General features: G+C 40.9%; 1 protein-coding gene across 1 annotated transcript in view; it reads right to left on the reverse strand.

The window, feature by feature from the left end:
• Positions 1 to 24,676, reverse strand: part of LOC117366936 (IgGFc-binding protein-like) — a 164,457-nt gene that overhangs the window by 138,454 nt on the left and 1,327 nt on the right. The window contains exons 2-20 of the mRNA XM_033958996.1: positions 22,916 to 23,465; positions 20,136 to 20,335; positions 19,668 to 20,048; positions 18,948 to 19,237; positions 18,281 to 18,549; positions 17,306 to 17,365; positions 16,015 to 16,158; positions 14,931 to 15,187; positions 10,976 to 11,060; positions 9,499 to 9,573; positions 8,982 to 9,220; positions 8,606 to 8,889; positions 7,219 to 7,493; positions 6,471 to 7,069; positions 5,267 to 5,816; positions 1,871 to 2,070; positions 1,403 to 1,783; positions 683 to 972; positions 16 to 284 (exon numbers count right to left, since the gene is read on the reverse strand). Coding sequence (XP_033814887.1) covers positions 16 to 284; positions 683 to 972; positions 1,403 to 1,783; positions 1,871 to 2,070; positions 5,267 to 5,816; positions 6,471 to 7,069; positions 7,219 to 7,493; positions 8,606 to 8,889; positions 8,982 to 9,220; positions 9,499 to 9,573; positions 10,976 to 11,060; positions 14,931 to 15,187; positions 16,015 to 16,158; positions 17,306 to 17,365; positions 18,281 to 18,549; positions 18,948 to 19,237; positions 19,668 to 20,048; positions 20,136 to 20,335; positions 22,916 to 23,465 — 5,398 coding nt within the window. The remainder of the gene's footprint in view (positions 1 to 15; positions 285 to 682; positions 973 to 1,402; positions 1,784 to 1,870; positions 2,071 to 5,266; positions 5,817 to 6,470; positions 7,070 to 7,218; positions 7,494 to 8,605; positions 8,890 to 8,981; positions 9,221 to 9,498; positions 9,574 to 10,975; positions 11,061 to 14,930; positions 15,188 to 16,014; positions 16,159 to 17,305; positions 17,366 to 18,280; positions 18,550 to 18,947; positions 19,238 to 19,667; positions 20,049 to 20,135; positions 20,336 to 22,915; positions 23,466 to 24,676) is intronic.

Here is a 24,676-nt window from a genome sequence, read left to right on the forward strand (position 1 = left end):
ATTAATAGACTTTACCGCATATGGTCCCTTTCCTCCAGTCACCCAGAAGTATTCCAGCCGCCTCACACGCAGCCGCATAGGATGCCAGGACAACGCAGAGCTGGTCAGAGCTCCCCCCTGTGGCGCACTGGTCATAGACGCAACTCTCAAAGTACACATTGGGTGGGATAAGAGAATGGCAGGGGCTGAAAGGGCCATTGGTCATCGTTAGGACTTTGCAATCCTCCTCAGCTGTCTGTTGCAGGGCTGGTGGACATGGTTTGGGATCAGTTGTTGCATTGCAGCTAGGAACAAATAAGGTACAGTTATTGATGACCTCCAATGGTGATGGATCTGATAAGACATGGAACATGATGTAAATTTTGCCTACATGCAATTAGGTGTTTGAATTAGAGGACAGAACTTACAGACCGATGACAAGCTATTGTCAAATGCTGTGTTGCTTTACTAGATTTTAGATATATGGTAAAAATTGGCCAATTCTACTGATTTGTATACGATAGATGAAGTTTGTCATAGCCTTGAGTGAATCTCGTGATAAAAGCATAAAATAAATAAATAAATAAAAAGCAAGTTACAATTTAATCCTACCTTACCTAAATTATCTTTAAATAAGAGGATTTTTCATAGGTGATTTGTCAGTAAAGCCTTAATTAAAGGAAAGAAGAGCCAAGTTACTTACGGCCATTCATCATCGGGAACTCTCCAGCTGTTTCCAAACTCATTGAAGTCTGGAACAACCACTCCATCCGGTTTCATGAAATCGTCTTCTTGGTTGTTAGTGTAGGTCCCGCACAGACCACACAATGACCCTTTATAGTATTCCTTCACTCTGACAAAGAGTTCCTGGTCACCATCAAACTGGAGCTCAAGACCAAAGTTGGTGCTGATGATCGTATGCGATGTGGTACATGAAATGTTTATTCCAGGGGTGGGACTGGCAGGGCAGCTGGTCAATAATCCATTGTTAACCTGACAGTAAACAAAACGAAAGAGATAAAGCATGAGAGAGCTATTTAACATAACATAACATTGTACTTATAGACCGCGCTACCAAAAAGTTCTATGCAGTTTACGAAAGATTATAAACATTGAACATAATCGTATATTAGAATGAGTCAGCTAGTCAGGTATTTGTTGAAAAGATAGGTTTTTAGCTGTTTTCTAAAATGTCTGTAAGAGACAGCTGTGAGCAACAATGATCGAAATTCTTTTTCAGGAGAAGCTGCCTGAGATGCTAAAGAGTGATTTAGGAATTTCTTGCTTTTACAACCTTTTACAGAAGGGAAATTAAACAGAGTTTAGTATGCTGAATTTTAAATTGATAGTCAATATTGATTTTATATTGATAGTGGCTATTGATGTCGTAGCCATGTAACATCAACCACAGAAATGTACTTACATAGACGTGGTTGTGCTTTCTGACTGCGATGTGAATACCGTTCACAGAAAGAGCCACGGAATTAAGGGCCGTCCAGCTCGGGTTCCCCCTGTACTCATTCCTTGTTGTAACACTAAAGCCCACAGAACTATTTCCACATGTTTCAGCCACTGTGTAATTACAGGAACCCTGGAAGTGGTGAACTTTCCCATCAAACGTTGCATAGTGGGGGTCTCCATAAATGTGACATGTGGCAGTGCTGGCTTGGTGACATCCCAGGAGGCCATTTTGAACTTTACAGATTTCATCTGGGCCACAAGCGACTGAAACACATTCCACTCGGTTATTTCCCATACACTGGCATTTGATCTCACAGTTTCCTTCCATGAAACTCTCTCCTTTCTGCAAGAAAGATCATAATGTCTTCATGGAATCAAATATCAGTGAAACGTTGCTTAATATTATGACGGAAAAGCCTCTCTCACTCACAGTGTAGTATTTCTCCTTGTACCAGCATCCACAGTCAGCCCTCAAAACACAGGTATTTCCACTGTCCACGTATCCATCATCACATTCGCAGCCTTCGATGCAGGGCTTACTGCAGTTTTCAGGGGCCGAGGGGTCAACGCATGTTGCAGGACAGGCAGTCGTACAAGCATTGTAGTGGCTATTGGTCCTGCATGGTTTTGCTGAAAGAGAAACAGGTTCTTTTTGATAAATGTGAGAATTAATGACGCAACAGAGGTCAACACAGGGGGGAGAACATTTGTCATTACTGAAGGTGAAATTGTTCAATACTTTGGCTGTATTGCTTTCTACTCCTAGAGCAATTAATGCCAGTGCCAGAGGTTATCATATAAGCAAGGAGAGACAATTTGCAAATCCACCTCCAAAAGAATGAATGAAAGGACTATACACAGAGCAAATAGATATATCAAATCCTGTTCTGAAACAATAAAAATGTTTAGTTGAATAAAACTGCATTTCATTACTGCAGCTATGCTGTCAAAGTTTCTCTTTATCTATATTATAATTTTTACCCCTTATACAGGCATAAGCCAAAACATAGCCACGTCAGCCTTTGAAGTTTTATGAGGTCATAGTTTTTTATTCAATTACACCTTTTCCTGCATCTGTATTTTCTCTGCACCCTCCCGTTTTGTTAATATGGGTGAAGGCAAAATTATTTTGCAATTCCAGTATGATTTTTACTGAAAAAACTGTTTCTACCTACATAGAATATTTATCAAACGCAATCTTATTCTTTGAAAAAAAAGTTGGAAGTAGAATGTGAGGAAAACTAGGCTATAAAAATTAGATCTTATCACGGTTAACATGAATGGCGCCTCATCCTCCCCCTGGAAACCGAATTGTGGAGTCCCGCAAGGCTCTCCACTATCCCCTATCCTTTTCAACATCTACATGTCCTCCCTAAAACTCCTCCACCTATCCCCCCTTGAAACAATTTACACTTATGCAGACGACATCCTCGTCCTCCTCGAGACCGATTCGAACCTCACCGACCTGTCTAAGAACATATCCTCTTGTATAATGAACCTACAATCCTGGACCCACACTGTGCAAATGAAATTGAATGAGTCCAAAACAAGTCTTCTTTGGCTCGGTCCAAAACTAGATCACCTACCCACCTCCATCCCACTACCCTCTGGCTCCTCTCTGCAGCTTGAGTTCTCGAGCAAGGTCTTGGGGATCATCATTGATTCCACATTGTCCTTCAATGACCACCTCCAATCCTTGGTTTAAAAAAAATGCTTTTTCAGCCTTCACATGCTGAGGAAAGTTAGATCCTGCTTCCATCAAAAACATTTTACCCTCTTTGTCCAATCCATCATCCTCTCCAGATTGGACTATTGCAACTCTATCTACTTAAACCTAACTAAGAAAAACCTCCACAGACTCCAACGGATTCAGAATGCTGCAGCCAAGCTCATCTTCGCTAAAAGTAAATTTGACCATGTCTCCCCACTCCTGGCCAAGCTCCACTGGCTTCCGATAATCGCCAGGGTCCACTCTAAATGCACCTGTTTAACTTTCAAAATCCTATATGGTATCCTCCCTCCCTTTATCCCTCTTTCTTGGAATTCCTCAAACCCTAATACCACCAGATCCTCCCACAAATTAAAACTATCCTTCCCCTCGCTAAAAGGCATTTCCCACACAGGAAAGCTAGGGACCTCCCTCCACTTCAAAATCACTGAGCTCTGGAACAACCTTACCTCCCCTCTTCGGAACTTGAGCTCTCTCCAAGTTTTCCGCAAACATCTGAAAACCTGGCTTTTCTCAAAAAATGTAAGTCTCCCTCCAACTTAGGAATCAAGGAAACTCTTATATTTTGGCATCCCAAGTCCTCTAAATTTTCTTCACACTTCTACCTCTAACCCTCTGTTGTAGTTCCTTCCTATTTCTCCTACTGTAAACCGCGTCGAGCTCTACGAACGTGGAGATGATGCGGTATACAAACCTAAGGATTAGATTAGATTAGATTAGGTGCATATATATACAGTATATAATATATATATAATGTAGCCAGAATACTGTAAGTGTTTGTGTTCTATATAACTGAATAGATATTTCTTTCTTTTTTTTCTTTTTCCCTTGGAAATTATTGATCTGATTCAAGTTGTATTTATTATACTTGATTGTTAATAAGAAATGAGATAAATACATTTTTTTAAAAAGAATACAGTAAGTGACATGTACACCTGCCATGTTTAGTTGTGTCTATTTATGCCTGTCCTAGACTTGGCATAAGTGGGCACGCTCAATTGTAGGAGCACATTCTGCCAACTTATGCTAGTTTTCACTAAGAACACTTAAGCATAATGGTTTTTGTATAGAAGCTGAGTGGGAGTCTTCCAACTGCATTGCTGCCACTAGGGGGTGGTGCTCTAATACTGTGTTCTCAATCACTAAGGACAAGCAGATTTTCTGGAGTCCTGCAGTGTCCCTCACTCTCATATTGAAAATTTAATAGAGAAACAGCATTCCCCACACACACTTCAACAGGGCACTAGGTGGAGGACTCCTGCTCACCTTAGCGGGAATAGTGTGCACCCACTTGTAGAATTGCCCCTAACAATGTACACACATATTCAGACCTTCAGAACAGGAGAAAATTTATAGGAGAGAATTTGTGCTCTACTGGGAGTCTTTGTAGGATACTATTTATGAAATCAAATAAGATCCTATGATGCCTTTATAATATAAGAATCTAATTACTTCTTTTTTACACTTTCCGCCTAGAAATTATATTACAAATTATTACCATAACAAATAAGTAAGGAAAGGAAGCAACTAATTTGAGTTGTGACAGAAATACGAGGGATCTTCAAAACACTGTTATGTTTTTAAATAGCCCTTTATTTGGCCTTGTTGCTCAGAAGCAACCTGTGTTTCTAAGGCTCTTATGGGAGATCTGAATCTCCAAATATCTCTTGTTCTCGTTCAACATCAGGTTATGTAAAGCAGCTGGTCTCACCATCTGCCAATTAAAGGGTTAAGTATCTCAAAAGCAAATTACATCAGTTTTCCACAGGTGAACCAGATTGGCTGGCTGACTAGTCACATGACACTCTATGACACGCCCTCTTACCACTTCTCCCGTCCCAACCATTTCCTGTGAAAAAATGAAAGTGAAGAAACTTTTTGAAGAACCCTCGTATGTGCTTCCTAAGGACAGGTTTCATACTTACATACTGCATAATGTTATATATTATATAGGGTAATATATTAGGAAATATTTCTCCATGGTCAAATTTATAGTATATTGGCCCTGTTGCATCTATGAGAAAATGCTTAGCTCTTGGACACATAATGAACTTGGGCACGTTATGAATGCAATATAGGCAGCCTCTGAATACTCACGGCAGAAAGTACTGTTTCTCCAGGATGGAACAGCAACTTCTTCTCGCTGACAGGCATCAGCATAGACCTGCAAAGCTTGGCACAAAACTTGGTTTCCAGCACAGTGTTCAAGGACACAGGTATCAAAGAAGCTCTCCGGGTTAATCACTGAGTGGCAGACACTGAAAGGTGCATCTTTGCTTGTCAACAAGCCACAGAAAGCGTCACTTTTGTAGAGTTCTTCCAATACGCATGGACCTTGTGTAGGTGGAATGACCTCACATGAAGGATCATCGACTGTTGACCAGCTGTTTCCCAGCTGAATGGAATTCTGAGCCTGCTCTCCATTGGGCATCATGTAATCATCCTCTCTCCGACTGTTGAAGTTACCACACATGCCGCATGTCAAGTTGAAGTAGGTGGTGGGGACCTTCACTTCCACAGAATGATCGGTGTCGTAGGAAACTGTCAGCCTGAAATCAGTGTCCAGAAGGATACTCCAGCCACTCCTGGATATTTTAAGGGAGCCTCCTGCTAGTGTTACTGGCAGGTTTCTCCACATTTCATTAACCTTTAGGAAAAGAGAGAAGAGTTTCATTTTCATGGACCTTGAAGAAGACTTAGGACCATGTAATGAAGAGGACTTAGGTTCAGTTCATAGGCTGAGGTGTTTTTTTAGATCACCTAGGGTAGTGTTCCTCAACTTCTTCAAGCAAAGTACCCCCTAAGCCTAACAAATACCAACCGAGTACCCCTACCCAAGCTCCACCCCAGACTCACCCAAACTCTGCCCCACACACCCCCAAGCTCCATACCTGACTCTACTCCTATAATAAAAGTACTAATTGTAATGAAATTTCTTCCATCCATTTTTCATATATACACAATATAATCTTATTAATACATAATGGTAACCACAAAAATAAAAAAAACTCACAAAGCACACTGTACGCAGAGAAAATGTTAATTAGATTTTATATTTGGGGGGGTTTCAAAGAGGACAAGGCAGATGACTTTAAAATATGCAATGTCACATCTAATCTAGTGGCCCTTTCCCTGTTACAGTGGAACTAGGTGGCAATCTTAGAAAAGACTTCTCTTAAGCTCTCAATGCTGGCAAGAGTAGCAACCCTACCCTGGTACTCAATCTGGGGTTGATGAGCGACAGATAAAAAGAAGAAACAATTGAACAGCAAATGAAGTAATTACATAATATAAGACTCACCAGTACGCGATTTGGCTCCCTTTTAATCATCACAATTTTGTGATCATAGACTTCAACGTAAACCTTTTCAACATAGGACACGTGTGAGTTTCCACGATGCTCATTCTTAGCTTCAATGTTGAAATACGGCAGAGAAGTGGAATTGGTACAGAGTTTGGCCAGTGTGTAGGTACAGATGCCCATGAAGCTGTGAGTCATTTTGTCAAAAGTGTTATAATAAGGGTCATTGTGTACGCGGCAGATCCCGTAAGTGTAGGGATAGCATCCGGGTTTGCCATTGGAAATTCCACAGTACTGGTGTTCTGGACATGTTCCATCTACACAAATAAGTTTGCTTCCTGCTGAGGGGCAGCTGCATTTTTCTGAGCACATGTCATCGGTCCAGAAGGCAGATCCCACAGCATAGTGAACACCGTCTTTCCAGCATCCACACTGGTTATTGGGAACACACTTATTATTGTAGAGAGCAAATCCATTGTCACAGACACAGCCCTCAGCACATGGCAGGGAGCAAGACGAAGGGGCACTGGGATTCACACAGGTGGCAGGGCAAGCTGAGCCACACGGTTCGTAGTGACTGTTGGATGGACAGTGGATTGCTGTGAAATGAAATTAATTTGTGATTAGTCAATCAGTAGAAATGGATCAACTCCAACAAAATTGTAGTTCTAAAGTAAGATCATCCTTTCATTAAATTAATTATAAAGGAGCAAAGCATTACGAGGATGGAGAATATTCCAGTACATACGGCAGAATGTTGCATTCCTCCAGGGCTCTACTTTCATGCCGTGTGCCTGACATGCATCTGCGTAAGACTGAAGACTCCTGCACAGCGAGTCGGGATCCATCTTCAGCTCACACAAGTCATAAATACAGTTGGTGAAGTGAGCGCTTGGGGGTAGGACAGAATGACACCATCTGAAAGGCCCATTTGCATCAGTGATGATACCACAGAAGCTGTTGCTTTCAATGACCTCTTTCTCCTCCTCAGTACAGTTGGGTTCATGCTTAGAACCAGAACAGCTGGAAGAAAAGAAGAGAGACGTTCGGTGTCATTGCGTGATTCTGTACAGCAAAGTCACCTTATTAAATTTGCTTCTAAGGATGGGAATTCTACCAGGAAGAAATGGACATTTTTGCATAAATGGCATTTATTTATTTATTGACAACAGTTTCCTTCAGAATTGATGTCAAGGCTAAAGTCGCTCGACCACTGTCATCACAGCAGGGTGGTCCATTTGCTGGAATGAATATGTAGATTTGCGAAATTTTCATTTTGGACTGCTGTAAGCTGTAAATGCAAGTTGCAGATGCTTCACATGTAGGAAATCAGTTTGCAAGGTATAGAAGGTGTTTAAACTATATTAAAGACAGTGTTCATAGTTAAGTGGACATATGGGAATAATGAACAATTGTGGTAACAGCTACTTCTATGTGTACGTATGCAGCGTGTATAGATTTCACGGTGGTATGAGATGGGTGTGGGAGAGAATAAACGGATCTTTCAAAAATGTCCCCATCTGTATTAACACTTCCTCGAAGGATTCGTAAATATCAACAAACTGCTGGGTGGACAAGAGGTTTCAAGATGTGAGTGAGGGGACCAGCATGCTTCTGTTTCTGAGCTTAAAAATTACATAATTCGGAGTTTAGAACTCATCTCTTTAATTGGCTCTTCTTGTTCCTGTAGTTTTACAAACTCTGGTACTTACACGTGAATGTTGTTAAATCGGCAATTACTCATATTAAGTAGCAGGCTTTCCTGTGTAACAGACTGAGTAATGGCCTTCTCTTTTATTCTTATTATTTTGTAAAATTACTCTTCTTGATGTTATACATACATTTACTCTTATGCATCATATGTATTTTACAAAATGTTCAACTTTCGAAGAGCTTTTTGTAAAATACATGTAAAATTGTGAATATCGTCAACTGGAGGGGGCCTTCTTGAGCGTGAAGTCATATGTAATATGGGGCTTTTATTTCAGCTGTTCTTTATCATTATTTCTCTATTTTTGAGGATACTCTTCTCAGAAAGAGAATAATTCATTTTTAGACCATGACCTTCCACTTAATAAAAATAAATGGTAAAAAATTTCATGCAAAAGTAGGATTTTCTGCTAAAGGCAACCAACCTTGAATCATTGCCAACCTGCCAGCTGTTACCAAGGCTGACGGAGTCTGGTTCCATTTGTCCATCTGGGTTTAAGAAGTCATCAAGAGGATTCTCATTATAATTTCCACACATTCCACAAACTTTGCCTTTATAGGTGCTGGGAAGAGTCACTTCCACTCTGTGGTTGCCATCAAATCTCACTTTCAGTCCAAAGACTGTGGTCAGAAGAACGTACTGTCCACTCAGGGAAACTTCAAGACCTGGTAAGTAGTTTATGGGAAGTATTTCGGATTCCCCATTAACCTGTAGTTACACATGTCAGGTCAGAATAACTTGTGATGAAACACATTTCTTATTGCTTCTTCTTACAATGTCTAATAACTAAATACACTTACCTTCACACTTCTGTTCTTCTCCAGTGTGATCCTGTTTCCATACACGTCGATATCTATATATTTGACGTATGAAACATGTGTATATGCTCCTCGGTGTTCATTGGCTGCTTCAATGTTGAAATACGGTAGACTGCTGTCATTACACAGGTGAGATAATGTGTATTTACAGGTTCCCATGAAATGATGGACTTGATTATCAAATGTGTAATAATGAGGATCTCCTTCCACCACGCATGAATCTTTAGCGAAAAGAGAGGAAAATGGAGCTCAAAATTAATTGTCATACATAATCCCTGAGAGACAGAGAGAAAACTAAGACTTAAATAACTTTCACCCAATATCAAGGCTTTGGGAATAATAAGTATTTTATGCTTTATAAACTCATAATGAAGCTTCATAATCTACACGCAAATCAACTACTTCCCAAAAGAAACTAATATGACGCCCTCTTTTAGCAGAGTTAATAAACTGTTATATTTTTCAGATCCTGGAGGAAGGTCCTGTTGCTGACAATTACCTGAAGTGATTGGTGGTGGTGAAGATGATGTGGTTGGTGATGTCGTCGTAGTTGGAGTTGTGGTTAAAACGGATCCTATATATGGAAAATATAATAATGGTGTAAATTCAGATACTTTTGTGATTTAATTATATGGTCCCTCCTTTTACAAAACCGTAGCGCGGTTTATTGCAGTAACAGCTCTGATGCTCCTAGAGGACCTGGCTTTCATTTTTGGTTTGTAACTAACTAAATAGGGACTCCTGATGCAGGCGGTTTAGCCAAAACACGGTCCGTGACGAGGCCATGATTTTCCAGATGTTTTATGACTGAGGAGATGGATTTATGTTCGTGCTTTACCACTGGTTGCTATTAAAGTGTGATTTGATGGCCAGGCTCTCTCTGCTCTGGTCCACTGACTTGCTGCTACTTGGGCAGAGCTGAGTGTCTCCATTATTGGTATATATATTATAAAAGTTACTCATTACTTTTGCAAGAAAACGATCATTACAGTTACTGCTTAACTCTGTATTCATTTGATTTTGTTTGATGAAATATTTAATCCATTCTTAGAAAACTAAGAGGTGAGGCTTTTGACCAAGGTGCACATGTGGCCTTCAGAATTGGTTCAAAATAACCAAAATATGAAAGTTAACCAGATTATGAGGTTCAGTTTATAAAAATAGTATTCACTGTTTATATGTGAAAACAAGATGTCTATGTGGACCTCAGGAACTGGTCCATTTGCAATTTGAAGTATGGCCACAATGTTAGACTTTCGTCCCAGTAAGACCATAAGAGGTTTCATCCTGAGTCAGGTTCAAGGTTCATCAAGCCCTGCATCCTGTCTCTAATTGTGGCCAATCTTTAGGACTGGGAAGTACTCCAAAGATTTCACTTGCTGCTCACTCTGTAGATAGCCAACTCCCAAATGGGGGATTAAGGAGGTGTCATGCCTTAATCCCTGAAGTGGACAGCTGCTCAATCAAAGCACCTTTCTCTAAACTGGATTTGACTAGGTCTAGATACGGATATCCATCTTTTTAGACTTGAACACCCCTTCCCCTTCTGTGATCCGAGCTGGGCATCTATAGTCCCATGTAAAATATACCCAGGCCTTGTCCACTTGCCATTTGGACATGCTTTCATGTTAGACGCCCATATCTTGCCTTTCAGACTTTTCCTATGTACATTATTTTCTCTTCATTTTTCCTCTTCCCTATATTGGAGTTCCTTTCTACCCTAACTCTTGTTAACCGTGTCGAGCTTTACGAATGTAGAGATGATGGGGTATACAAACTTAAGGTTTAGATTAGATTAGATTAGATTATAAAATTGGAATTTGGACATCCATGCAATATGGATGCCGAAACAGATATCCAAAACAAGACGAGAGCTTCTACAATAACCACCAATGAGTAATATAATGAATTAACATAGAACATACGATACTGCCACATTTTTGGATGTAGAAATGATGTTACACTGAAAATCTCACCTGAGCAATAGCCTTGCACCACAGATAAATCATCCACGGCAATATCACTACGGTAATCATTGCCCCTCACACCTTCCAGAATGATCTAGAGCAGAATTAGACATTGGTATTAATCATTTAACATACGGTAAATGATGCTCCTTCAATGAGAAACATTTTGAAACAATCATTACGGATTGCATCACCAGCAGGGCAGGAAGAATTAGGAATCACTCCTGCCCCCTTGTTCAATCAGAACTGGGGGAACGGGAGAAGGTCACCTTCTATATTTGATGCTGTAATGGAGATGGCGGAGGCTCAAGTCTTAAAACAAAGTGGAAGTTAGTATATTTATTTCTGTTTCATTTGATCAATGAAAGGCACAAGATAGGACATCATGGATTTCAATAATAATAATAATAATAACTTTATTCTTCTATACCGCCATAGTCGAAAGACTTCTAGGCGGTTGCATTTTAGATTTTTTTGCTTGGACATCCAGATCAGAGCTCTAGGCAAGTTACACATGTTGAAATTTCCTTGGCATTTCCAATGAAAGCTCATCATAAGATCAAAGTTCACCCGAGTGGTCACTGGTTGAAGACATCCTTAATAGAACATTTCATTTTCTGGGTGGCACCTATAAGCACTGGTTATGGTACCCATTTTAAGCCTATTTTGTAAAGACAGCTATGCACCTACTTCTCTTTACGGAAGGGTAATGGAAGTGGCAGAGTCCGTGGGTGCATCTACTTATCACCACTGACATAAGAACATAAGAATAGCTTTACTGGGTCAGACCAATGGTCCATCTAGCCAAGTAGTCCATCCTCATGGTGGCCAAACCAGGTCACTATTACCTGACTAAAACTAAACTAAACTAAACCTTAGGATTGTATACCGCAACTTCTCCACAATCGTAGAGCTCGGCGCAGTTTACAGGAGTTGGGAGAGAAAGAAACTCCAATGAAGGTTAAAGGATAAAGTATGAAGAATATTTAGAGGGCTTAGATGTTTGCGGAAAAGTTGGAGAGAGCTCAGGTTCCAAAGAGGGGAGGTAAGGTTGTTCCAGAGCTCAGTGATTCTGAAGGGGAGGGAGGTCCCTAGTTTTTCTGCATGGGAAATGCCTTTTAATGAGGGGAAGGATAGTTTTAATTTGTGGGTGGGTCTGGTGGTATTAGGATTTGAGGAATTCCAAGAAAGTGGGATAAAGGGAGGGAGGATGCCGTGTAGGATTTTGAAAGTTAGACAGGCGCATTTGAAGTGGACTCTAGCGATTATCGGAAGCCAGTGAAGCTTGGACAGGAGCGGTGAGACATGGTCAAATTTACTTTTTGCGAAGATAAGCTTAGCCGTGGAATTCTGAATCCGCTGCAGTCTATGAAGGTTTTTCTTAGTTAGGCTTAAGTAGATAGAGTTGCAATAGTCCAATCTGGAAAGGATGATGGATTGGACAAGGACGGTAAAGTGTTTTTGATGGAAACAAGATCTTACTTTCCTCAGCATGTGAAGGCTGAAAACGCATTTTTTTACCAAGGAATTGAGGTGGTCTTTGAAGGACAGTGTAGAATCAATGTTGATACCCAGAACATTGCTTGAGAACTCAAGCTGCACAGTGGAGCCAGAGGACAGTGGGATGGAGGTGGGTAGTTGGTCTAGTTTTGGGCCGAGCCAAAGTAGTTTTGTTTTGGACTCGTTCAGTTTCATTTGCACAGTGTGGGCCCAGGATTTAAGGTCCGTTATACAAGAGGATATGTTCTCAGAGAGTTGAGGTTTGAATTATTCTTGAGGAGGACGAGGATGTCATCAGCATAAGTATAAATTGTTTCTAGGTGGGATAGATGGAGGAGTTTTAGGGAGGTCATATAGATGTTGAAAAAAATAGGAGCTAGAGGTGAGCCTTGCGGGACTCCACATATCAATTTCCAGGGGGAGGATGAGGTGCCATTTATGTTGACAGTGTAAGAACGAGAACGTAAAAATTTTGAGAACCAGTCTAGGACTGTGGAGTTAATACCTATCTTAGAGAGTTGGTAGACTAGAATATCATGATGCACAACGTCAAAAGCAGCAGAAAGGTCGAATTGTAGGAGGACGGCAAACTTATTTCGAGTTGTTGAACCTTTGAGATTAAGGTGGTCAGTAGGGATTCGGTGCTGAAGTTGAGACAAAAGCCATATTGGTAAGGTAGGAGAATAGAGAATCTCTCTAAATATGATGAGAGTTGGGTTGATATGATGGATTCTAGCATCTTGGTTAGGAGAGGGATATTTGCTATTGTGCGATAGCTGGATGGTGTGGAGGGATCTAGGTCAGATTTTTTCAGTACTGGGGTCAAGGCAATATGACCCATTTCTGGGGAAAAAAGGCCCGAATGTAGGGCGGAGTTTATGAGTTTGGTAATAGATAAGATGGCCTATGCAGGAATTTGCTCGTATAGGTAGGAGGGGAATGGGTCTAAGGAACAGTTGCAGGATTTCAGTTTGTGGCAGAGTTTGAAGACCAGGGATTCGGATACGTGCTCAAAGGTAGTCCAGGATCTGTCGACTGGGATAGGGTTGGAGACCGTTAGGGTAGAATTGGAGTCGGTGGGCACCAGAGAGTTGTAGGAGACTGTAGGTGGGAAGGAGCATCTCAAGGTAGTGACCTTTTCGTTGAAGAATTTTGCCAGAACATCGGCTGATGGAGTGGAGGGGAGCAAGGTGGAGTCTTTTTTGGAAGTTAAGGAGCGGCAGATGTTGAATAGTTGAGTAGCAAAATTCCATGCTAATTATCCAGGGCAAGCAGTGACTTCCCCCATAACTTTTCCTCCAGGAAATTGTTTAAACCTTTCTGAAAACCAGCTACGCTATCCGCTCTTACCACAACCAATGGCAATGCTTTCCAGAGCTTAACTATTCTCTGAGTGAAAACAAATTCCCTCCTATTGGTTTTAAAAGTATTTCCCTGTAACTTCATCGAGTGTCCCCTAGTCTTTGTAATTTTTGACGGAGTGAAAAATCGATCCACTTGTACCCGTTCTACTGCACTCACGATTTTGTAGACTTTAATTTTAATCTCCCCTCAAGCTATCTTTTTTCCACACTAAAGAACCCTAAGCTGACACCAGCTCTATAACTAGTGTAAATAGCCAAACCTAGATTTATCCATGAACGTGCAAAAAAAGTATAATAGTACAAGTGCCTGATTATTATTCAATGTAAACTGCTTAGGACCTATGCAAATATAAAAATAAATTTTATAACTTGTGCACTCAAGCCATGCTCCATTCAGACTTTGCCAATACTCCTTTCCAGATGCCACCGAACCCTGCTTCTTAGAAACTTATGTCCTCTAGCTCTACAACACAATTCTCATCCCCTCTGTTCCCCTCTCCACAAACCCAATCTCATTTCACAATGACCAAATCCTGCAGGGGCAGCAACTAACCTGCCAAGCTGATCAAGTGGAACTTTCCATTCAGGAGCCTCTAAACCTGACCATGCCAGGCAGAAACAAGGCCCCTGGTGGACTTGACCACTTTGGCCTGAATTGAGGTGAAGAAAGGGGACATGGGAGGACCTTAATGTCAAAAGCTACTTTGGATTAGAAAGGTGTGACTTATTTTTAACTGGAGTTAGGGGAGAAGAGCCCACTAAACCAAGATTTTAATGCAACTACACAAAAACTAGAATTTAAAATGATATATATATATTCTTATGCATTGATTTATAGAATATGAATGTTAGAATCACATTTGCATTTCTAGCTAAAGTTTGCAATAAACAACCACTAAGTCGTGGCTTTTTCTGACTTGGTACCTCTACTTCATATCAGGCTGAATCAATTAATCTATGTATATATTCTCCTCTTCTTTCATCCAATATCATTTGACATTGTATTGTAGCTAGACAAAGTGATTCCATATATATTCTTGTGCTTACACACTGTACTCTATAGGAGACATGGATCAGACAGGGATGAATATATCTCCTACCTGTGTATTACTTGAGAGATCCAGAAGGACTTCTGCATAATACCACTTATCTCCTTTATTGCCCATCTCTGACCATTCATTCTGAAGAACTCCATTCTTTACCACAGAAACCTTTAGCTCCATCGTCAGAGCGACGCCAAACATGTGATACCAAAAGCGGAAGCAATGAGGCCCCTGGGCGCGGCATCGAGGGCTGAGCAGCCGAGCTACTGCTCCACGGCTGGCATCATTCCCTTCAATATAGATGTAGTAGCCGTCTAAAAGAGAAGCCAACGCTCAGTTTCTACGGAAACGTTCTGACAGTGGATGTAAAGAACGAACTATAAATGCAGAGTGTGCAGTGCATGCTTCATACATAATATATTTGGGATCTCATCCAAAACTTCTAAAAAGATTAAAACTTATTCAGAACACAGCGGTTCGTTTGATTTTTGGCCTGAAAAAACATGACCGTGTCACTCCATTTTATCAACAGTTGCATTGATTGCCTTTTGAGGCAAGAATACTGACTAAGTGCGGTTCTATTTGTTTTTAGGCCTTGCTTGGTCTGGCTCCTATTTACCTGTTTTGAACGACATAAACCGAACAGGATCACTCGAGGACGCTATCTATTTGTTTATCCGACCATAAAATCTTGCCGATATAAGAGATTCTTTGACAAACTACTCACATTTCAGGCAAGCAAAATGAATTTTTGGTTATGTACCATTATTTCTCAGGCTTATTCTTATATGTCTTTTAGGAAGCTGTTGAAAACTGATTTGTTTGATAAATTTGTAATACCTTTTTCTTCTGATCTGAAGGTATTGCCTTCAAAAAGTAAACACAAATGTAATAAATTAACCCCTTCCTTTACAAAGGGTTTTTAGCGCCGGCCATGACGGCAATTGCTCGGAAGCTCATAGCAATTCTATGAGCGTCGGAGCTGGTGGCCGGTGCTAAATATGCTAGCGCAGTTTTGTAAAGGTGGGGGTAAGATAGTAAGTCATAACCTATAAAAGTGGACAAACACAGCTATGATGCCAATTTATCCGATGTTTGGAAAGAAACTGCAGCAAAACTTGATTCTCATTTCTGCACCTACTTCCGGTTGTGTGGTCATAGGAGGGTCCTGTTAAAAAACTTTCTGTTGGTCCCTTTTGACGTCTCCAGTCGAAGTCATCATCAATGGATTGCGTCCAGTGACAGAAGTCATCGTCAAATGTACAAGATAAGGGGCAAGGGTCAACTGGAACAGAAGGTGGAATAATATTATAGGTCATAGTAGGACATTTAGAAGTCAACCTGAATTCAGCTGAGTCACATCATTCTTTGGGGCTTTTTATATTCACAACATAAGCGACTTTGCTGCTGTTATTGGCTGACTGCTGAAACAAGGAATGCAAAAGAGAAATGTGGATTGTTTCCGTAGCTCTTTGGATCATGGTGTGGAAGGGTAGAGTAGTTTATGTATCATGTTTTACCATAAAAAGTTCTCTTTAGTAGCTCCTCCCTACAATATTTAATAATGGCAGTCAGCACTGGATTTCTATGGGTTGGGGCCAGGAAGGTCAATAAAGATTTGCAGTGGGATTCTCTAGCTCACAGGTGTCAAAGTCGGTCCTCGAAGGCCGCAATCCAGTCGGGTTTTCAGGATTTCCCTAATGAATATTCATGACATCTGTTAGCATACAATGAAAGCAGTGCATGCAAATAGATCTCATGTATATTCATTGGGGAAATTCTGAAAACCCGGCAGAATTGCAGCCCTCAAGGACTGACTTTGACACCCCTGCTCAAGAAAATCCGGGAACGGTTTCAGTGAGTGGAAGTCATCCAGGCGGGAATCCTTCCTACGCAATTCAGTGCCACGGATTATCGGACATATTTCTATAATCTTACTTGTAAATATTTCATCAAATAGATAGAACTAAAACATACAAGTTCCACTATCAAATCAATGACTATATTATTACTTATGTAATTGAGATAAAAAATAAGTTACAGATGCCATGTAATAAGCAATATAAAAATGATCTAATATTTCATCTACTTAAGGGATAAAAACAAAAAAGCAATGAAATAATGATCCTCTGGAATCTATTACTGGACAGTTATATCAAAGTTGCTCAAATGTGGAGAAAGGAAATATGTAACAGTATTAGGTTCTTATTACATTTATATCACTTCTATATTACAGTATCATTTTTCTAACATCACTAAACTTGTGCCCACCCCTCTCAGAGCACCTCTTACTTCACCCAGACTTAAGTGGATACATTTTAACGTGATAACGAGTTTCCTGGTTAGAAATTAGCCAGCAGGCAGCCTTAAAATCTCAGCAATAATGATTTATGCCATTAAGTCTAAAGTCTAACAGAAGTTTTTTTTTGTACCTGTTGTGCTGGGTGCACCTGAGGAGGTGGTGGAAGGAGATGGTGGTGTAGACGAAAGATCTAAAAGAGAAGAAAACACCGGCCAATGTAGACTCCCACGTCAACTCACTTTTCTTAAAAAAAAGAACAACTTATTGCATGATTAATAACTATAAAATGGAGTCGGTGCCTTAAGAAAAATAACGAATCTCATTTATGTTTACTGATGATCTTAGACGTCTAAACCTAGGCAATGATTCTTTGGTAAACCTTGCTCAAATCTTTCATCTGCCATCAACACCCTAGACCACAACCTCTTGTGATTGTTTGAAAATATTCTGCTCATATTTAGCTGCATTTTTGATGACTAAGGGGGTCTTTTACTAAGGTGCGGTAGCACACATTAGTAAAAGACCCTGTAAATGTTGGCACCTTGTTTAAAGATGTACCCCTTACGTGGATAAACTAGGGCTTAAGCATGAACAGAGTCAGGGCAATACCGAAACTTAACCAGATGGCGACAGTATTCTGAGAGTGGCTCTGAATACCCAGAAATGTTGTGGCTGCTGTGGCCAGTGTTTTGAAAGAAAAGTATGAATTACAGATGTTTACTCTTGACTAGATGGCTTCCAGTTAAAAATGAATGAGCCTGGAGAAGAAGGTTTAGTTATAATAGCTGTAAGCTGTTCCTGTCTTGGTTAACTGGTTGGCTAGTGTTGTATATAGATGTTCAAAGGACAGAGTTATATTTTTCTCATGTTTCACCCTACGAAATGTACAAAACCATACGTACTGTTCACTACAACTTTCTATATAAAATGGACTAAAACATATTATAATTCTTGATAGCAGAAGAGATTTCTTAGTATGGATACAAAGGAATTCTAAGACTTGATTTCTCAGCTAATAATAACAGCGCAATGCCTACAAGCTCTGGATAAGGAAATCAAACCAATTTTTGGTAAATCACTGGTAACATTTATTAATAGACTTTACCGCATATGGTCCCTTTCCTCCAGTCACCCAGAAGTATTCCAGCCGCCTCACACGCAGCCGCATAGGATGCCAGGACAACGCAGAGCTGGTCAGAGCTCCCCCCTGTGGCGCACTGGTCATAGACGCAACTCTCAAAGTACACATTGGGTGGGATAAGAGAATGGCAGGGGCTGAAAGGGCCATTGGTCATCGTTAGGGCTTTGCAGTCCTCCTCAGCTGTCTGTTGCAGGGCTGGTGGACATGGTTTGGGATCAGTTGTTGCATTGCAGCTAGGAACAAATAAGGTACAGTTATTGATGACCTCCAATGGTGATGGATCTGATAAGACATGGAACATGATGTAAATTTTGCCTACATGCAATTAGGTGTTTGAATTAGAGGACAGAACTTACAGACCGATGACAAGCTATTGTCAAATGCTGTGTTTTTTAACTAGATTTTAGATATATGGTAAAAATTGGCCAATTCTACTGATTTGTATACGATAGATGAAGTTTGTCATAGCCTTGAGTGAATCTCGTGATAAAAGCATAAAATAAATAAATAAATAAAAAGCAAGTTACAATTTAATCCTACCTTACCTAAATTATCTTTAAATAAGAGGATTTTTCATAGGTGATTTGTCAGTAAAGCCTTAATTAAAGGAAAGAAGAGCCAAGTTACTTACGGCCATTCATCATCGGGAACTCTCCAGCTGTTTCCAAACTCATTGAAGTCTGGAACAACCACTCCGTCCGGTTTCATGAAATCATCCTCTTGGTTGTTAGTGTAGGTCCCGCACAGACCACACAATGACCCTTTATAGTATTCCTTCACTCTGACAAAGAGTTCCTGGTCACCATCAAACTGGAGCTCAAGACCAAAGTTGGTGCTGATGATCGTATGCGATGTGGTACATGAAATGTTTATTCCAGGGGTGGGACTGGCAGGGCAGCCGGTCAATAATCCATTGTTAACCTGACAGTAAACAAAACGAAAGAGATAAAGCATGAGAGAGCTATTTAACATAACATAACATTGTACTTATAGACCGCGCTACCAAAAAGTTCTATGCAGTTTACGAAAGATTATAAACATTGAACATAATCGTATATTAGAATGAGTCAGCTAGTCAGGTATTTGTTGAAAAGATAGGTTTTTAGCTGTTTTCTAAAATGTCTGTAAGAGACAGCTGTGAGCAACAATGATCGAAATTCTTTTTCAGGAGAAGCTGCCTGAGATGCTAAAGAGTGATTTAGGAATTTCTTGCTTTTACAACCTTTTACAGAAGGGAAATTAAACAGAGTTTAGTATGCTGAATTTTAAATTGATAGTCAATATTGATTTTATATTGATAGTGGCTATTGATGTCGTAGCCATGTAACATCAACCACAGAAATGTACTTACATAGACGTGGTTGTGCTTTCTGACTGCGATGTGAATACCGTTCACAGAAAGAGCCACGGAATTAAGGGCCGTCCAGCTTGGGTTCCCCCTGTACTCATTCCTTGTTGTAACACTAAAGCCCACAGAACTATTTCCACATGTTTCAGCCACTGTGTAATTACAGGAACCCTGGAAGTGGTGAACTTTCCCATCAAACGTTGCATAGTGGGGGTCTCCATAAATGTGACATGTGGCAGTGCTGGCTTGGTGACATCCCAGGAGGCCATTTTGAACTTTACAGATTTCATCTGGGCCACAAGTGACTGAAACACATTCCACTCGGTTATTTCCCATACACTGGCATTTGATCTCACAGTTTCCTTCCATGAAACTCTCTCCTTTCTGCAAGAAAGATCATAATGTCTTCATGTAATCAAATACCAGTGAAACGTTGCTTAATATTATGACGGAAAAGCCTCTCTCACTCACAGTGTAGTATTTCTCCTTGTACCAGCATCCACAGTCAGCCCTCAAAACACAGGTATTTCCACTGTCCACGTATCCATCATCACATTCACAGCCTTCGATGCAGGGCTTACTGCAGTTTTCAGGGGCCGAGGGGTCAACGCATGTTGCAGGACAGGCAGTCATACAAGCATTGTAGTGGCTATTGGTCCTGCATGGTTTTGCTGAAAGAGAAACAGGTTCTTTTAGATAAATGTGAGAATTAATGACGCAACAGAGGTCAACACAGGGGGGAGAACATTTGTCATTACTGAAGGTGAAATTGTTCAATACTTTGGCTGTATTGCTTTCTACTCCTAGAGCAATTAATGCCAGTGCCAGAGGTTATCATATAAGCAAGGAGAGACAATTTGCAAATCCACCTCCAAAAGAATGAATGAAAGGACTATACACAGAGCAAATAGATATATCAAATCCTGTTCTGAAACAATAAAAATGTTTAGTTGAATAAAACTGCATTTCATTACTGCAGCTATGCTGTTAAAGTTTCTCTTTATCTATATTATAATTTTTACCCCTTATACAGGCATGAGCCAAAACATAGCCACGTAGCCTTTGAAGTTTTATGAGGTCATAGTTTTTTATTCAATTACACCTTTTCCTGCATCTGTATTTTCTCTGCACCCTCCCGTTTTGTTAATATGGGTGAAAGCAAAATTATTTTGCAATTCCAGTATGATTTTTACTGAAAAAACTGTTTCTACCTACATAGAATATTTATCAAACGCAATCTTATTCTTTGAAAAAAAAGTTGGAAGTAGAATGTGAGGAAAACTAGGCTATAAAAATTAGATCTTATCACGGTTAACATGAATGGCACCTCATCCTCCCCCTGGAAACCGAATTGTGGAGTCCCGCAAGGCTCTCCACTATCCCCTATCCTTTTCAACATCTACATGTCCTCCCTAAAACTCCTCCACCTATCCCCCTTGAAACAATTTACACTTATGCAGACGACATCCTCGTCCTCCTCGAGACCGATTCGAACCTCACCGACCTGTCTAAGAACACATCCTCTTGTATAATGAACCTACAATCCTGGGCCCACACTGTGCAAATGAAATTGAATGAGTCCAAAACAAGACTTCTTTGGCTCGGTCCAAAACTAGATCACCTACCCACCTCCATCCCACTACCCTCTGGCTCCTCTCTGCAGCTTGAGTTCTCGAGCAAGGTCTTGGGCATCATCATTGATTCCACATTGTCCTTCAATGACCACCTCCAATCCTTGGTAAAAAAAATGCTTTTTCAGCCTTCACATGCTGAGGAAAGTTAGATCCTGCTTCCATCAAAAACATTTTACCCTCTTTGTCCAATCCATCATCCTCTCCAGATTGGACTATTGCAACTCTATCTACTTAAGCCTAACTAAGAAAAACCTCCACAGACTCCAACGGATTCAGAATGCCGCAGCCAAGCTCATCTTCGCTAAAAGTAAATTTGACCATGTCTCCCCGCTCCTGGCCAAGCTCCACTGGCTTCCGATAATCGCCAGGGTCCACTATAAATGCGCCTGTTTAACTTTCAAAATCCTATATGGTATCCTCCCTCCCTTTATCCCTCTTTCTTGGAATTCCTCAAACCCTAATACCACCAGATCCTCCCACAAATTAAAACTATCCTTCCCCTCGCTAAAAGGCATTTCCCAGCTAGGGACCTCCCTCCACTTCAAAATCACTGAGCTCTGGAACAACCTTACCTCCCCTCTTCGGAACTTGAGCTCTCTCCAAGTTTTCCGCAAACATCTGAAAACCTGGCTTTTCTCAAAAAATGTAAGTCTCCCTCCAACTTAGGAATCAAGGAAACTCTTATATCTTGGCATCCCAAGTCCTCTAAATTTTCTTCACACTTCTACCTCTAACCCTCTGTTGTAGTTCCTTCCTATTTCTCCTACTGTAAACCGCGTCGAGCTCTACGAACGTGGAGATGATGCGGTATACAAACCTAAGGATTAGATTAGATTAGGTGCATATATATACAGTATATAATATATATATAATGTAGCCAGAATACTGTAAGTGTTTGTGTTCTATATAACTGAATAGATATTTCTTTCTTTTTTTTCTTTTTCCCTTGGAAATTATTGATCTGATTCAAGTTATATTTATTATACTTGATTGTTAATAAGAAATGTGATAAATAAATTTTTTAAAAAGAATACAGTAAGTGACATGTACACCTGCCATGTTTAGTTGTGTCTATTTATGCCTGTCCTAGACTTGGCATAAGTGGGCACGCTCAATTGTAGGAGCACATTCTGCTAACTTATGCTAGTTTTCTCTAAGAACACTTAAGCATAATGGTTTTTGTATAGAAGCTGAGTGGGAGTCTTCCAACTGCATTGCTGCCACTAGGGGGTGGTGCTCTAATACTGTGTTCTCAATCACAGTATTAGATTCTCTGGAGTCCTGCAGTGTCCCTCACTCTCATATTGAAAATTTAATAGAGAAACAGCATTCCCCACACACACTTCAACAGGGCACTAGGTGGAGGACTCCTGCTCACCTTAGCGGGAATAGTGTGCACCCTCGTATGTGCTTCCTAAGGACAGGTTTCATACTTACATACTGCATAATGTTATATATTATATATTGTATAGGGTAATATATTAGGAAATATTTCTCCATGGTCAAATTTATAGTATATTGGCCCTGTTGCATCTATGAGAAAATGTTTAGCTCGTAGGACCCATAATGAACTTGGTCACGTTATGAATGCAATATAGGCAGCCTCTGAATACTCACGGCAGAAAGTACTGTTTCTCCAGGATGGAACAGCAACTTTTTCTCGCTGACAGGCATCAGCATAGACCTGCAAAGCTTGGCACAAAACTTGGTTTCCAGCACAATGTTCAAGGACACAGGTATCAAAGAAGCTCTCCGGGTTAATCACTGAGTGGCAGACACTGAAAGGTGCATCTTTGCTTGTCAACAAGCCACAGAAAGCGTCACTTTTGTAGAGTTCTTCCAATACGCATGGACCATGTGTAGGTGGAATGACCTCACATGAGGGATCATTGACTGTTGACCAGCTGTTTCCCAGCTGAATGGAATTCTGAGCCTGCTCTCCATTGGGCATCATGTAATCATCCTCTCCCCGACTGTTGAAGTTACCGCACATGCCGCATGTCAAGTTGAAGTAGGTGGTGGGGACCTTCACTTCCACAGAATGATCGGTGTCGTAGGAAACTGTCATCCTGAAATCAGTCTCCAGAAGGATACTCCAGCCACTCTTGGATATTTTAAGAGAGCCTCCTGCTAGTGTTACTGGCAGATTTCGCCACATTTTATTAACCTTTAGGAAAAGAGAGAAGAATTTCATTTTCATGGACCTATAATGAAGAGGACTTAGGTTCAGTTCATAGGCTGAGGTGCTTTTTTAGGTCACCTAAGGCAGTTTTTCTCAACTTCTTCAAGCAAAGTACCCCATAAGCCTAACAAATATCAACCGAGTACCTCTACCCAAGCTCCACCCCTGACTCCACCCCTATAATAATAGTACTAATTGTAATGAAATTTCTTCCATCCATTTTTCATATACACACAATATAATCTTATTAATACATAATTGTAACCACAAAATTAAAAAAACACAAAGCACACTATACGCAGAGAAAATGTTAATTATCTAATATAATAAAATGGTAAGCCGCGCTTGCGCACTTCCTATGCGTGCATCCATTTTCCGTGAGCTGTAGCTAGGAAGTGCGCATGCGCGGCTTACGTCTGGCCTCACGCGAGACAAGACAAGTGCGCCTGCGCGCCCTTCCCTGCTCTACACCTGCGGAGCGGCGGCTGCCGGCCGCTAGCACCCCCTGCCCTCTCCGTCGCCTCCCGGCTCCAGCGGCGTGACAGTTTTCAAAGAGGCACGGGATTCTTTCTACGCGGAACCACCAGCCGTTAAAGCTCCTGGCACTGACTCCCGACTCCAGCCTCCAACAGATGGCTGCTTCCCATTGGATTTGGCCGCTGGCAGGTCTCGCGTTGTCGAGTCTTTAAACCTGAAAGGTCTGCACAGTGCCTCATCAAAAACATTTTTAGGATGGGCTGAGAGTCTCGGATGTTTGGTTTCAGAAGTCATCGATGCTTTTTAAAAACGTATTTATTAATAACAAATATGACTCGGTATTTACTCACACATTCTGAAACAGAAGGACAGTGATCAAAAGAAGGAAGGACAGATTAAATATCAAGGGGGAAATAAAGAGCCAGAGAACTGGTCTCGATGGGCAACACTAAGAACGGGCGGAGTGGCTCGAGTTGGTCGCCCGTCAAGATCTTTCTAGAAAGGTCTTTCGGGAGGGGGAGGCTAGGTTGGAGGGCAGCGGGTCAGAGTGAAATGAGGAAGGGGGGCGGGATTAGGAGAGGCAAGGTAGAAGAAGAAAATCGGAGAGGAGGAGAGAAGCAGAGAGAGAGAGGACAAAGAGGAGGGGATGGTGAAGGAGGAAGAGAACAGAAAAGAAAAGGAAAGCATAGGAGGAGCATTAGAGAGGGAGAGGAGAGGAC

Source organism: Geotrypetes seraphini, chromosome 9 (genome assembly GCF_902459505.1).
Source record: "Geotrypetes seraphini chromosome 9, aGeoSer1.1, whole genome shotgun sequence".
In the NCBI taxonomy this organism is placed as follows: Eukaryota; Metazoa; Chordata; class Amphibia; order Gymnophiona; family Dermophiidae; genus Geotrypetes; species Geotrypetes seraphini.